The sequence below is a fragment of the Melanotaenia boesemani genome, chromosome 16 (genome assembly GCF_017639745.1).
Source record: "Melanotaenia boesemani isolate fMelBoe1 chromosome 16, fMelBoe1.pri, whole genome shotgun sequence".
NCBI lineage: Eukaryota > Metazoa > Chordata > Actinopteri > Atheriniformes > Melanotaeniidae > Melanotaenia > Melanotaenia boesemani.
Genome location: NC_055697.1, coordinates 1381669 through 1395438, shown reverse-complemented (window position 1 = coordinate 1395438; position 13770 = coordinate 1381669). Strand labels below are relative to the sequence as shown.

Here is a 13770-nt window from a genome sequence, read left to right as displayed (position 1 = left end):
TAAATCTTTTCTTTACTGAAGTGGTTGTAGTTGAGGAGGAAGGATCTGGAGCTGCTGTGGTGAACCAGCTCCCTCTGTTGGCCAAAATGGATACAACCCAACTGAGACAAAGATTTTTCATATTTATATCCCAAACATGAAAAAGAGAAGTTTAATTTCTGTAAGTGGAATGATTACTCTAACCTTTTATTAGTAAAGATATTCACCTGTGCACACATGCCATTCACATGTCAGACCTTTGCTAAATTTACCTTAATTCTAAAATCTAGAAGTGATACTAAATCATCTAAATGCAAATTGAGATGCAGCCATCATGCAGCTTCAGACATCTCACTGGGAATTCAGCAGGAGCACCAGAAGAACGTCCAGTCTGATGAACTGCTTTGTTTACAGCTCGTGATGTCCTACCGGTTAAGTGGCCAGCCTGGTTTCCATGCCAACAGGAAGCAAATAGATCATGTTGGTCACAGATTGAACCGCTGGCATCGCTCGGTAAAGAGGCTCCGAGGATCCTGGACAGGAAAACTCAACAATATCATCAAAGACTCCAAACACAGCATGTTAAACGTGCAAATGTATGTTTATTCTTCAAGGTTACCATCAATACACCCCCCCCCCCCTCCCCCCACCACTTAAAAAGCTGATTAAATGAAACAACACGTTCAACAGTCGATGGAAATGTTCCATTCCCAGAAGAAAAACAGCATCCAGATGATTCTCTTTAAATAACAGAATGAAACAAACTCCAAAAAGAGCGAAAAAGAAAAAAAAGATCATTTCTCGTGTTTCCTTTTACCAGGAAAAAGTGGATGAAATAAAGTGTTAAATGCTCCAGGATGAAAGTAAACGTGGGCGTTACTTTCATTACTACTATTAATTATCACTTTTCTGTATTTGTACTATGAAAATATTGTAAACAGTAATTCAAGACCTGAAGTGTGACAGGCACAAAGTCCAGTACCTGGAGGGTTGGTGGTTCAACTCCTGCTTTATCCTGGCCAGTCTATCCTCCAGAAGGCCACGTCATCCACCTACAGCTCCGGGGACAGGCTGACATGTGGAGCAAATGAATAACGGATTCCTGCATAGATCTAATCCATTATTATTGATTTTAATTAGTGTAAATGCTTTTGTCTTGTTTTTAAGAAGAAAAAAAAGCCATTCTTGAATCCAGAAGAATCTTGTTTAGTTTCTCGTTTTATTTCACTGGATTTTACTCTCAATCTTTTCATGTTAAATGTTTGTTTTTTTCCTGCATTAAGACAGATCAGTGTTTGTTCTTGTCCACACTCCAGACTTCATCATGTCTAATAGTGGCATTATAACTAGTGTCAGAAATTGTTACTAAAGTACATGTATATATGAATAAAGTTAGAGGGATTGAAAGATGGTAACGAAAGGAGAGAAGACTTCAGCCGAGGGTTCGTCCTGGTGGAGGGTAAAAAGCCTCTGAGCCTGGCAGTTGTGAGCTTGGTTAAGTTATTTCAGGAAGTTTATTTTATGTTTATAAATGATAAAAACATTTCAGTTTAGATTCCAACGATGATGTTGACAACTCATCTGCTGTGTCCTGCTCACACAGACAAACCTGAAAATGCTCCTCTGTTGATGAACAGTCAAAGCTTTATTGTTAAAAAATGAAGGACAGAGACACAAATACAAACATTAATGTCAGAATACAAATGGGACAGAAATACCGACATTACAAGTAATAAGAGTTCAGCTGTAAAACAGCTAAACTCTTTTTCTTTGGCGGAGAGGAGACTGCACATTCCACTGCCTCGGTCCAGGAGCTCTGGAAGGAAAAGAGAAAACAGATGTGAGGTGTAAACTGCATCTTGGGGCGTCGTGGCTCAGCAAGGTAGAGCTTGTAACCCGAGGGTTGCCGGTTCAATCCTTGGCCAAGTTGAGTTTATGTTGAGGTGTCCCTGAGCAAGACACCGAACCCCGAAATGCTCCAGATGGGTCGCGGTTGAGCGCCATCAGTGTGTGAATGTGTGTGTGAATGTGATGTATTGGGTATCATTCCAGGTAAGGTAAAGCATTTTATAAATATGGACCGATTACCATCGTCTTTACAGAATCATCAGGGGTGAATAAAAACTGAAGGATCTATACTACGTCCAACAGCCAAAAACGTCCAAACACCAAAAAAGTCCAGACCTATAAAATCATGCATTCGCACGCTTCCAAGCAATTTCCACTTTATAAAACAGACTACTTGGAAATGTGCGCACCTGAACCGGCCTCGTATCCCGCCCTGAACACACCCAAATCCAGCTAAATAATATTTAGCTATTTATTCAAAGCAGGACATGAATATTGCTGCATATGCAGAAGCTGCGGATCAAAGAGGAAACCATGGCAACAAAGAGAAAAAAAACTTTTCCAACACAGAAAATGAAGTTCTCGTCGGTGGAGACGAGTAAAGAAATTTAGTTTAGTTGGCCACAGCAGTGGAGACAGAAATAAACTCAGAGACATTGTCTTTCCTTCCTTTGATTGATGGTTTTTCAGTTAGCTGTAAAGGCAAAAGGATCCCTGTCTCCCCGTAGTAAAGAATCCTTTAAAACATTCCTGGATCCAGACGGTGATCCGAATCTCCCCCAAAATATAATCACTTGTCCCGTTTTCCATTTCGGACAGTTTCTGAAAATTGAAGTAAAATGAGTTATGTTGCTGAGAGACGGACAGACTGAACACCTACATGACCTCTGCGTGGGCAGAGCTAATAAAAAGGACGTGGTCAGACCTCAAGATGGAGGGAAAAAAGAGCATCCTCCCACCGTCTGAGTGTGTCTGCAACCAGAGGAGGAAGATCCAACCCGAGCTCACACACTGAACATGAAGGAGGGAGACCCTGACCTGGCAGAGACTACAGATCCACTAGTATCCAGGTTCTGATCGAAGCTTTACTCCAAACACAAAGAGACGTCATCAGTGCCATTAATGTCACAGCTGAAAGAAATCAGAGCTGTGATACTGTGTCTCATACATTAAAAGATCTTTAAAAATGAACCTTTGCATTGCTCTCATCTCAAACGCTGCATCTTCACAGATCCTCCTCCCGGGTAAAGCCTTCCTGTCGGGGAGGGTGCAGTAGGACGTGGTCCTCATGCTGGGCGGGGGGAGGCCAGGGACCTGACTTGTTTGTATATTTTCATATTGAAAGATGTTTCTGGAACGGTTGTGGCTCCCTACAAGCTGCAGTACAGATAACATGGCTGGTTGGAAATGATGACGTGGATCAGTGACTGATGTTTGGTGTGAAGTGAGGAGCAGGATGCAGTCTGGCTGGGGTTCACCGCCTGCATCGTCTCCAGAAAGTCCGAACGCACGGGTCAGAGTTTACCTACAGGTGCGCACATTTTCCTGTCACGTTGGTTTTTAAAGATCACAACTATTATGGGGACTGGCGTTCATCACCTTCAGGCCCGTTTCGTGCTGGGCTACGGTGGTAAATAAGACCCCGGGTCTGGTACAGACACAGTTCACAACCTTAAAAAAACAGCTTTGAATGAAGGTTGAAAGTCGGTGGGACTTTGATCCAGACCATCTTCTGCTCTCCTTCCTCTCTACAGAGGTAAGTGATTTTGGTTTTTAAACCAAGGGGTGAATCAGGATCAATAAAATGAAAATGATTCTTATTACTGGCTCATTCTAGATGCTGGTTTAGATGAACCAGCAGAACCAGAGATAAAACTCAGACCTAAACATCGTGGATTACATGGTACAGGCATGAACTTACTCCTGTCCCTTTGGCTGGACATGAAGGACGCTGGTGTCCTCACTCAGACCTGTGAGGACAGAAAACAAATGAAACACGTTGGAGGTGAAAACAAACGTATCATCATCATCGCAAAGGTGGAGAATCTTACTTGTTCCTTGATCACTTAAGATGGCGCTGAGTCCTTCATTAAAGGTTAAGTTGATGTTGTTGCCTGGATCAGAGGAAGGACAGAAGGGCAGTTCAGATGCACGTCATTTATTTTCCAGGTAATGTTAGAGCAGAGATCCGTGCTGATTAAACAAAGTTTTCATTTGTTCAGGAGGAGGAACTGAGAGACCAACGGCCGTCTGATGGTGGTCCTGATGGCAGGAATACACACCTGGTGGACGGGGACAGCTTACCTTTTGGTGTGCTGAAGGCTCTGTTGTTCGCAGCTCCTTTTAACATCACTGTAAACACAAAGAGAAAAACAAGCAGCAAAGCTCTCATCAGCACTGATGTTGGTGCACAAACTTCCAGGAACAGACATCAAGCTCAGTTAGAGCACTCTGCTTTAGCCTGTCGGGGGGTGTGGGGCTGGTATATAAAACTATGAATCCTCAGTTAACCCTACTTTGAAATGTCAGGAAAACCAGAGCAACTGGGAAAAGGCCATACTGGGAGATAGAAAGCAAGCCCAGTCCTCACAGCAAGGCTGCAACTGACCAGTCAGTGCAAATCGCGATGAGGCCCCTGTGCCGACCTCTGAACCACCTGGAAACGATGTTACAGAATCCAGTTAAACCAGTTTCCTGTTTCTACTGCTGCTTAAAAAATGTGCTGTAGTTTTCCAGCAGGAATTCCAACAGATTCCATTCCTTAAGGAGCTCTGCGTGTACCTGGAATAACGGCTGTTGAGACGACGCAGAAACAAACGAAACTCTGAGCCTGACGTGAATTCGGCTAGAAACCAAAGCTGTCCTGCATTAACCAGCAGACGAACAAGCTTTCTTCTTCGCTGTGTTCCTCGTCTTCAACTTCTGTAATTCTTGGTGCAGGGCCTGCTCTGGCAGAAAGGGAAACACGTTATTTAATGGGTCCTATTTGTTTGAGAAGTGCAGCATGACCAAAGTCTCTGTCTGGAACAATGTTGTACCCCCAACTAAACCGAGTCCCCAGTCGGACCGAGGCTAGCGGACCATCCTGGTGTGAATGCTCCCTTCATCTCTTTGTGTTTCCACTGTGATGGACAGAAATCCCTTCGAGACCCTTTCTTCTGTCTGTCTTTCTGTCTGGCTCCACATTTTCAGCTCCTCTGTGCTGCAGGAGCTCTGTGACCTGCTTCAGTCAGTAAATGTGTTGATGAGTCAAGTGAAAAGAGTGAAGTTGTACCTGTTCCTTCCAGAGCCACAGACCTGGACTGGCCTCGTTCCTCTTGCCTGGGTCTGGACGCACGGCTGACAAAACACAAACTTAGTTTATTTCTTTTTCTTTTATTTTAAATGACTTGTTCTCTTTGCATGAATGTGCAGATTCTCTCACAGAGGAAAATGAAAGAATTAACTATGCAACAAGTGAAATGTGTCGGTTCAGTTTCCAGACTCTCCTGGCGTCAGCATCATCAGAGAAACCTACCGATCAGTCAGCGTCAGTCTGGTTAACGGGTAGACTGGTCGAGGGGGCTGTGGTGTGTTAAAGGTGAAAGGTAGAAGAGGCCTCCGCCTGGCTGGAGAACCCTGGACTGAACCCTGAGGAGAGACCAGAACAACAGCAGCACCTTCAATGCCAGTCAAGAGCTACATAACTTACAGCTGGTGTTAAAGATAGATTTCTGTAAAAAAAAAAAAAAAAAAAAAAACTCTCAAATCTATAAAACTCCAAGCCATTTTTCTCTAAAATGATGTAAAATGAATGTATGAATAGATTTAGCAGCATAAAGGTCGACCAGAAGAAGAAAGCAGAATTTATTACTAACAGAACTTTGTAGAAATAACACACAGATCAACAGTGACCAAACCTTTTCTCATCTCATCGTTCTCTCAAGTTTTGGCTTTCAGGAGAAAAAATATTGTTATTGAAACAAACACACAACAGAAACTATTTCCATGTTTCCACTTTTTCCTCATTTCCAGTTATTCCTGCTACTATTTACCTGCTATCCTCACTAAACCAACTCCAGCTCAGCTGCTTTGTGGCGCCACCGTGCATCAGAAACGTCTTCTTGGCTTTATTCCAGCCATAGAGGAGCATTATTTTTCTTCTTTTCACACACACATAGAACTTTCTGCTCACTGGTTGATCTTTGGCTGCTCCTGATTGGACGTTACCGTCAATCTAAGCTCTCTGATTGGTGGAAAGTCTGACAGGAAGTGGCTTCATCATCATGTCCAGGTCTAAATAGAGGTCTCTTAGCAACATAGTAGTGATGGTGATGTTTTTATGATGAAATGTGATAAATAATGCTGTTATCATGGATCATGGTGGATTTACCAGATAGAGTCTCTGAATAAAACTACATTTGGTGGCTGGATTGTAAACCTCCTGTAGGCCACCTAAAGGGTAGCTAGTTCACCCCACAGAGCTACACACTCCCGCTCCTGAGACGCTGATGATGGTAGATGTGGTAGCAATCGGGGGCGCCAGAGATCTGGTGGAGTTTTAGTGGTTAAAGTATTAAATATGAGAACAGACAGAACAATTAAATATATAAATGTTTTAATGTTTTACAAATGTGACTTGTGTCAATTTTTAATCTAGCTGAAGGTAGAAAGAGCTACTCAGACGTCATGTACTGTCCACGGGGGACGTTTGAGCTCTTCTCATCTTATCGAAACATTTTTCTCCAGGTAAAAATAAACTATTTTTAAAAAAACAAGTTTTCACGCATCCAGTCCAGCTCAGTGATGACTTGAAATACTCTGATTACTCTGCAGGAGTGTCAGTGATGGACAAAAGGCTGAGCACAGAGAACTGATCAGCTTGTCTCATTCATGTTCATGATGAGGGGATTTTTCTCTAATGTCACAAAGAAAAGGATTTTAGGATGACGGAGAACAAGGTAAACACTATTTCCACCCTGAAAGCAGTGCTGGAGGACTACAGAGACCTGGGTCTGAACTACAGACAGAACAGGCTGTACTTCTGGACGAAGCTGAGATCCTTCACTATCTGCACCAAGATGTTTCAGACCTTCTATTAGTCTGTAGCAGAGAGTTCAATTTTACCCTAACCCCACCAGAACCAGAACCAGAGACGTAACCAAACTAAACGAAGTTCTGCTTCTGTTCTGGAGACTGATCTGGAGCCCCTGGTGTCCTGATCGTCCAAAAGAAAATGCTGCACAAGCTGCTGGACATGACGGATGGGACGAGACTGGACAAAAACATTAGTGAGTGGTGCAGCACTGGAGGTAACAATTGTAGACTTGTTTGCCATGGAAATAAACTAAATCTGGCTTTAATTTGCGCAGCCTGAATATTAGTAAAACTAAAAACGCAACAGGGCGTTGTAGTTTTTTTTTTTATTCTTCAAGCTTCTCTGTACCTGACTCCGCCTCCTTTCAGAGGTTTGTTGCAGCCCACGTTGTTCCACCTGCCCTGCTGCTGATTCCCTTCATAAACTCTGCTGGACGCTCCTCTGCCAGCTGTACAAACTCCTTTCAGTTGTTTGGGCTTCAGCGCACTTCGCGATGATGATGAGGACATTTATTCCTTCAACGTCCCGTATATTGTAAAATACATCAAGGATCCATCTCACGTTACAGAATACTTCCATGTTATCTGATCCAGAGCGTCAGCAAACTGAACACAGAGCAGCGCAAAGTCCCGTCTGGTTAAAACAGGTAGAAATGATCTTATTTCCTCTGTTCTTTGCACCTCCAAAGAACAGCCGGAAAAAGGTGGAGTGCCTTCTCCGGGTCAGAAATGAGGTCCTGCCCCAAGTGGAGGAGTTCACGTATGTCATGTTCTTGTTCAGGAGTGAGGGAAGGATGGAGCAGGAGATGGACAGGCGGATCGGTGCGGCGTCTGCAGTGATGCGGACTCTGCATCGGTCTGTCGTGGTGAAAAAGGAGCTGAGCCAAAAGGCAAAGCTCTCGATTTACCAATTGATCTACGTTCCTACCTTCACCTGTGTTCACGAGCTGTGGGGAGCGCCAAAAGAACAAGATTGCGAATACAAGCGGCCGAAATGAGTTTTCTCCGCAGGGTGGCCGGGCTCTCCTCGGTGATCCGGGAGGGGCTCAGAGTAGAGTCACTGCTCCTCCACATCGAGAGAAGCCAGATGAGGTGGCTCGGGCATCTGGTCAGGATGCCTCCTGGACGCCTCCCTGGTGAGGTGTTCAGGGCACGTCCCACCGGAAAGAGGCCTCGGGGAAGACCCAGGACACGCTGGACGGACTACATCTCTCGGCTGGCCTGGGAACACCTCGGGATCCATCCAGATGACCTGGTGAATGTGGCCGGGGAGAGGGATGTCTGGGTTTCCCTGCTTAGGCAGCTGCCCCCGCGACCCGACTCCGGATAAGCAGAAGAAAATGGATGGATGGATGATGGATGGATGGATGATGGATGGATGGATGGATGATGGATGGATGATGGATGGATGGAAGGATGATGGATGGATGGATGGATGATGGACGGATGATGGATGGATGGATGGATGATGGACGGATGGATGATGGATGGATGATGGATGGATGGATGGATGATGGATGGATGGATGGATGGATGGATGGATGGATGGATGGATGATGGATGGATGGATGATGGACGGATGATGGATGGATGGATGGATGATGGATGGATGATGGATGGATGATGGATGGATGGATGATGGATGAATGATGGATGGATGATGGATGGATGGATGGATGATGGACGGATGATGGATGGATGATGGACGGATGATGGATGGATGGATGGATGATGGACGGATGATGGATGGATGATGGATGGATGGATGGATGGATGATGGATGGATGGATGGCTGATGGATGGATGGATGGATGATGGACGGATGATGGATGGATGGATGGATGGATGATGGATGGATGATGGATGGATGGATGGATGATGGATGGATGATGGATGGATGGATGGATGATGGATGGATGGATGATGGACGGATGATGGATGGATGGATGGATGATGGACGGATGATGGACGGATGATGGATGGATGGATGGATGATGGACGGATGATGGATGGATGATGGATGGATGGATGGATGGAAGGATGATGGACGGATGATGGATGGATGGATGATGGATGGATGGATGGATGATGGATGGATGATGGATGATGGACGGATGATGGATGGATGGATGGATGGATGATGGACGGATGATGGATGGATGATGGACGGATGATGGATGATGGATGGATGATGGATGGATGGATGGAAGGATGATGGATGGATGGATGGATGATGGACGGATGATGGATGGATGGATGGATGATGGACGGATGGATGATGGATGGATGATGGATGGATGGATGGATGATGGATGGATGATGGATGGATGGATGGATGATGGATGGATGGATGATGGACGGATGATGGATGGATGGATGGATGATGGATGGATGGATGGATGAATGGATGGATGGATGATGGATGGATGGATGGATGATGGACGGATGATGGATGGATGATGGATGGATGGATGATGGATGGATGGATGGCTGATGGATGGATGGATGGATGATGGACGGATGATGGATGGATGGATGATGGATGGATGATGGATGGATGATGGACGGATGGATGATGGGTGGATGATGGATGGATGGATGGATGATGGATGGATGATGGATGGATGGATGGATGATGGATGGATGGATGATGGACGGATGATGGATGGATGGATGGATGATGGATGGATGGATGATGGATGGATGATGGATGGATGGATGGATGATGGACGGATGATGGATGGATGATGGACGGATGATGGATGGATGGATGGATGATGGACGGATGATGGATGGATGATGGATGGATGGATGGATGGATGGATGGATGGATGGATGATGGATGGATGGATGGCTGATGGATGGATGGATGGATGATGGACGGATGATGGATGGATGGATGGATGATGGATGGATGATGGATGGATGGATGGATGATGGATGGATGGATGGATGATGGATGGATGGATGGATGATGGACGGATGATGGATGGATGGATGGACGGATGATGGACGGATGATGGATGGATGGATGGATGATGGACGGATGATGGATGGATGATGGATGGATGGATGGATGGATGGATGGATGATGGACGGATGATGGATGGATGGATGATGGATGGATGGATGATGGATGGATGGATGATGGATGGATGGATGGATGATGGATGATGGATGGATGATGGACGGATGATGGCTGGATGGATGGATGATGGATGGATGATGGATGGATGGAAGGATGATGGATGGATGGATGGATGATGGACGGATGATGGATGGATGGATGGATGATGGACGGATGGATGATGGATGGATGATGGATGGATGGATGATGGATGGATGATGGATGGATGATGGATGGATGGATGATGGACGGATGATGGATGGATGGATGGATGATGGATGGATGGATGATGGATGGATGATGGATGGATGGATGGATGGATGGATTATGGATGGATGGATGGATGATGGATGGATGGATGGATGATGGACGGATGATGGATGGATGGATGGATGGATGATGGACGGATGATGGATGGATGATGGATGGATGGATGGATGATGGACGGATGATGGATGGATGATGGATGGATGGATGGATGATGGACGGATGATGGATGGATGATGGATGGATGGATGGATGGATGGATGGATGGATGATGGATGGATGGATGGCTGATGGATGGATGGATGGATGATGGACGGATGATGGATGGATGGATGGATGGATGATGGATGGATGGATGGATGATGGATGGATGATGGATGGATGGATGGATGATGGATGGATGATGGACGGATGATGGATGGATGGATGGATGGCTGATGGACGGATGATGGATGGATGATGGACGGATGATGGATGGATGGATGGATGATGGATGGATGGATGGATGATGGACGGATGATGGATGGATGATGGATGGATGGATGGATGGATGGATGATGGATGGATGGATGGCTGATGGATGGATGGATGGATGATGGACGGATGATGGATGGATGGATGATGGATGGATGATGGATGGATGGATGGCTGATGGATGGATGGATGGATGATGGACGGATGATGGATGGATGGATGATGGATGGATGATGGATGTTCTTTGCATACTAAACATTAAAACTAGTTTTTAGGAAAATTCAAGTGGCTAACTTTAGGAAAAGTCAGGGACCAGGAAGGCTTCATGAGTTTATTTAACAATGTTTTTGAAAATGCTGTGGAAGAAATTTTATTTATTATGCTCTATGTATAATATTATAATCACACCTATAATTACTTCCTTTACTAAATTCATGTATAAATTGTATTTACACTGATTGCTACTATATTACACTTTTTACATTTTTACTCTTCATGCTTTTATTCTCTTTTAAGGTTTCTTCTCTTCATATACATGCTCTGTTAAAAGTTCACTACGAGGGTAAGATGACCTTTATCTGGTCCTTCCTCAGACCCTTAGACTGGTTCTGGTGGAGACACAACTATGTGAGGTTGTTTTGACGCCAGCTCTTGGAGTTGTGTGTCCACCCAAGGTCTTCAGGAAGGAGGATTCTTTCTACAGAAATGTAGAACTGTTGTTTTTCCTTTTGTCTCCCCAGAGTCTCTCTCGACTTCACGTGAGTCGGGACGACCACTCTCATTACTTGCAAGTAATTCTGTATTCAATACTTCTCCTGTAATAAAACGTATATACTTTTACTCGTTACAGACTCTTGGTAATTTTTATACAACAATGCAAATTTCAAAATGATCAAAATGACCATTTTGGCCGTTCTTGTGTTAATAAAATAAATCTTTCTCTCTCTCTTTTTTTTTTTATAGGGAAACCTTTTTGAGTTTTCGTTGAGTGAAAATGGACTAAAACTATTACATATAGAAATGACTAAAATTAAAAAGCATTTTTGTCCAAAGAGGAAGACTAGGACTAAAACTAACATGGCTGCCAAAAACTACACTGGTTCACTGCTAAAAACTGCATGAAAGACTTCTTTACAATGAAATGAAGAAAGGTTTTTGTTCACCGGTTCAGCAGGTGTTTTGGGGTCTCCCACCAGGCTGCAGTTCTTCATCCTCTTCTGCATCTCTTTTTCCTTTTCTGCCGTCTGGAAAGCAAACTCCACTTCAGCTGCCAGCTGCTCGTCTCCGGAGAACAACTCCTTGACCTCGTTTCGGTAGTCCTGCATGGTCACCTGATGGATACATGAATGCCTGGTCTCAGTCAAAGGCCAGGAGCAATCGCAGCAGGTTACAGCCTCAAATACATGGAAAACTATTCCTGTACTTCCCACGTTGCTTTTTAGCAGCAAGCCAACTCCCAAAAGCCGACCTGGTCTGGTGGCAATGTGAGGAGATGACTTGGGAGAGTCTAAACAAGATGCTGCATTCTGCTCTAGTCAGCCAGGGTAAGCAAACAACAGGTCCACACATATATCAGAGAGAAAACCAACTTCTCTTCCCCCATGACACTAATCAATACGCTGAACAGCCTTACATAAACATGGCTTCACCTGGAGGTAGGCCATGAGGTCTCCAAGGATGGGGGACCGTTTCTGCTCCAGCAGGCTCTTCAGGCTGATGATTAAAGGAACCGTGTCCTCTATGAAGGCCTTCTTCTGGACCTGTGGGTGGAACAGGAAGGCTCATCAACACCTCATACCTTCTTCACTTTAAGCGCTTTGCACATTACGGTATCATTTTTATGTGATTTGGTAATGAGAAGAGATTACTCACTGAAAATACTAAAATATACTAAATTCTAAATTTTGGCCAAGAATTTGTTATTTTTTCGGTTTAAAAATCGATGAATCATTCAGCCTTGTTCCCTAAAACCATCATTTTCCTTGATTTGGCCACACGGCTGCATTTAAAATCCATCTCGACAGAAACCGAAACAGCCTCAGTGTGAAAAAAAACCTCGAAAACTTATTTTATATTTTTATTTATATTTTAGGTAACTTAGTAAAAGTTGTCAATTTTAAGAAATAAGGTTTAAGATGTTTTTGCTGCTGTCAGATGTCAAAACGGATTAATTCTGACTGTAACAGTATGTTATGAATAAAGTAAAAGAGCCAGAACATCTGACCTGAGACACGACTTTCTCCTGAGCCGCCTGGAGCACAGCTCTGGCCATGACGGCCATGTTCCCCTCCTCCGGCTCCTCCCCTGCAGCTCCAGCTGCTGGAGCAGAGATGGCCTGCAGCTTCATCTCCTTCATACTCAGGACTTTAAAGGTCTCAGACAAGATTTCAGCACCATCTGCATCCAGAGGCAGCTCCCCGTCTGCAAAGCATGCTGAGAGGGAAAACAGAGCAGAGACGGATTTTTCCTCAGACTGCTGGAAGTTTACTGTGCACAAACATTTAACTTCCACGTTTCAACTGACTTTTAGAAACAACTAAAGATGAGCAATAGCTGGAGAAAAAAACAAGAGTTCTGTATTTTCTCCAGTTTTGGTTTCACTTCTGGTCCCTCATTCATCAGCTTTTCTCACAAACTGTTCCAGCTTTCTTCTACCAGTCCTCCATGTTCCTGAACGTTCCTGCTCATTTACATTCAGAAACCACCTGACTGACCATATATGGTAACAACACACCTGTTTAGAAATCACCTGGAAACTGACTGCGTTCCTTCTCGGAGTGATTCAGAGGAAGAGATTCTGAATCAGATGCCAACCAAACGTCACTCAGGTTCAGTTACCGTTTATGTATCAGTAGGAAACAGGATCATGGTGCGTTCCAGTTGTAGAAGAACTCGGAATTCTGAGGATTTTTTGCCAGAAATGTTGAAGCAATCTTGTTTATCCAAGCGGCAACCTTGTAAGTCTCAGAGGACCAGCGATACCAGATTTAAAGATGGCT

General features: G+C 44.4%; 1 protein-coding gene across 1 annotated transcript in view; it reads right to left on the bottom strand.

Annotated features, from left to right (window-relative positions):
• Positions 1 to 1603: 1603 nt before the first annotated feature.
• Positions 1604 to 13770, bottom strand: part of ncapd3 (non-SMC condensin II complex, subunit D3) — a 46888-nt gene continuing 34721 nt past the window's right edge. The window contains exons 27-35 of the mRNA XM_042009687.1: positions 12996 to 13204; positions 12421 to 12531; positions 11935 to 12102; positions 5345 to 5457; positions 5102 to 5166; positions 4132 to 4179; positions 3879 to 3941; positions 3749 to 3797; positions 1604 to 1795 (exon numbers count right to left, since the gene is read on the bottom strand). Of these exons, the coding sequence (XP_041865621.1) occupies positions 1735 to 1795; positions 3749 to 3797; positions 3879 to 3941; positions 4132 to 4179; positions 5102 to 5166; positions 5345 to 5457; positions 11935 to 12102; positions 12421 to 12531; positions 12996 to 13204 (887 nt within the window). The 3' untranslated portion in view covers positions 1604 to 1734. The remainder of the gene's footprint in view (positions 1796 to 3748; positions 3798 to 3878; positions 3942 to 4131; positions 4180 to 5101; positions 5167 to 5344; positions 5458 to 11934; positions 12103 to 12420; positions 12532 to 12995; positions 13205 to 13770) is intronic.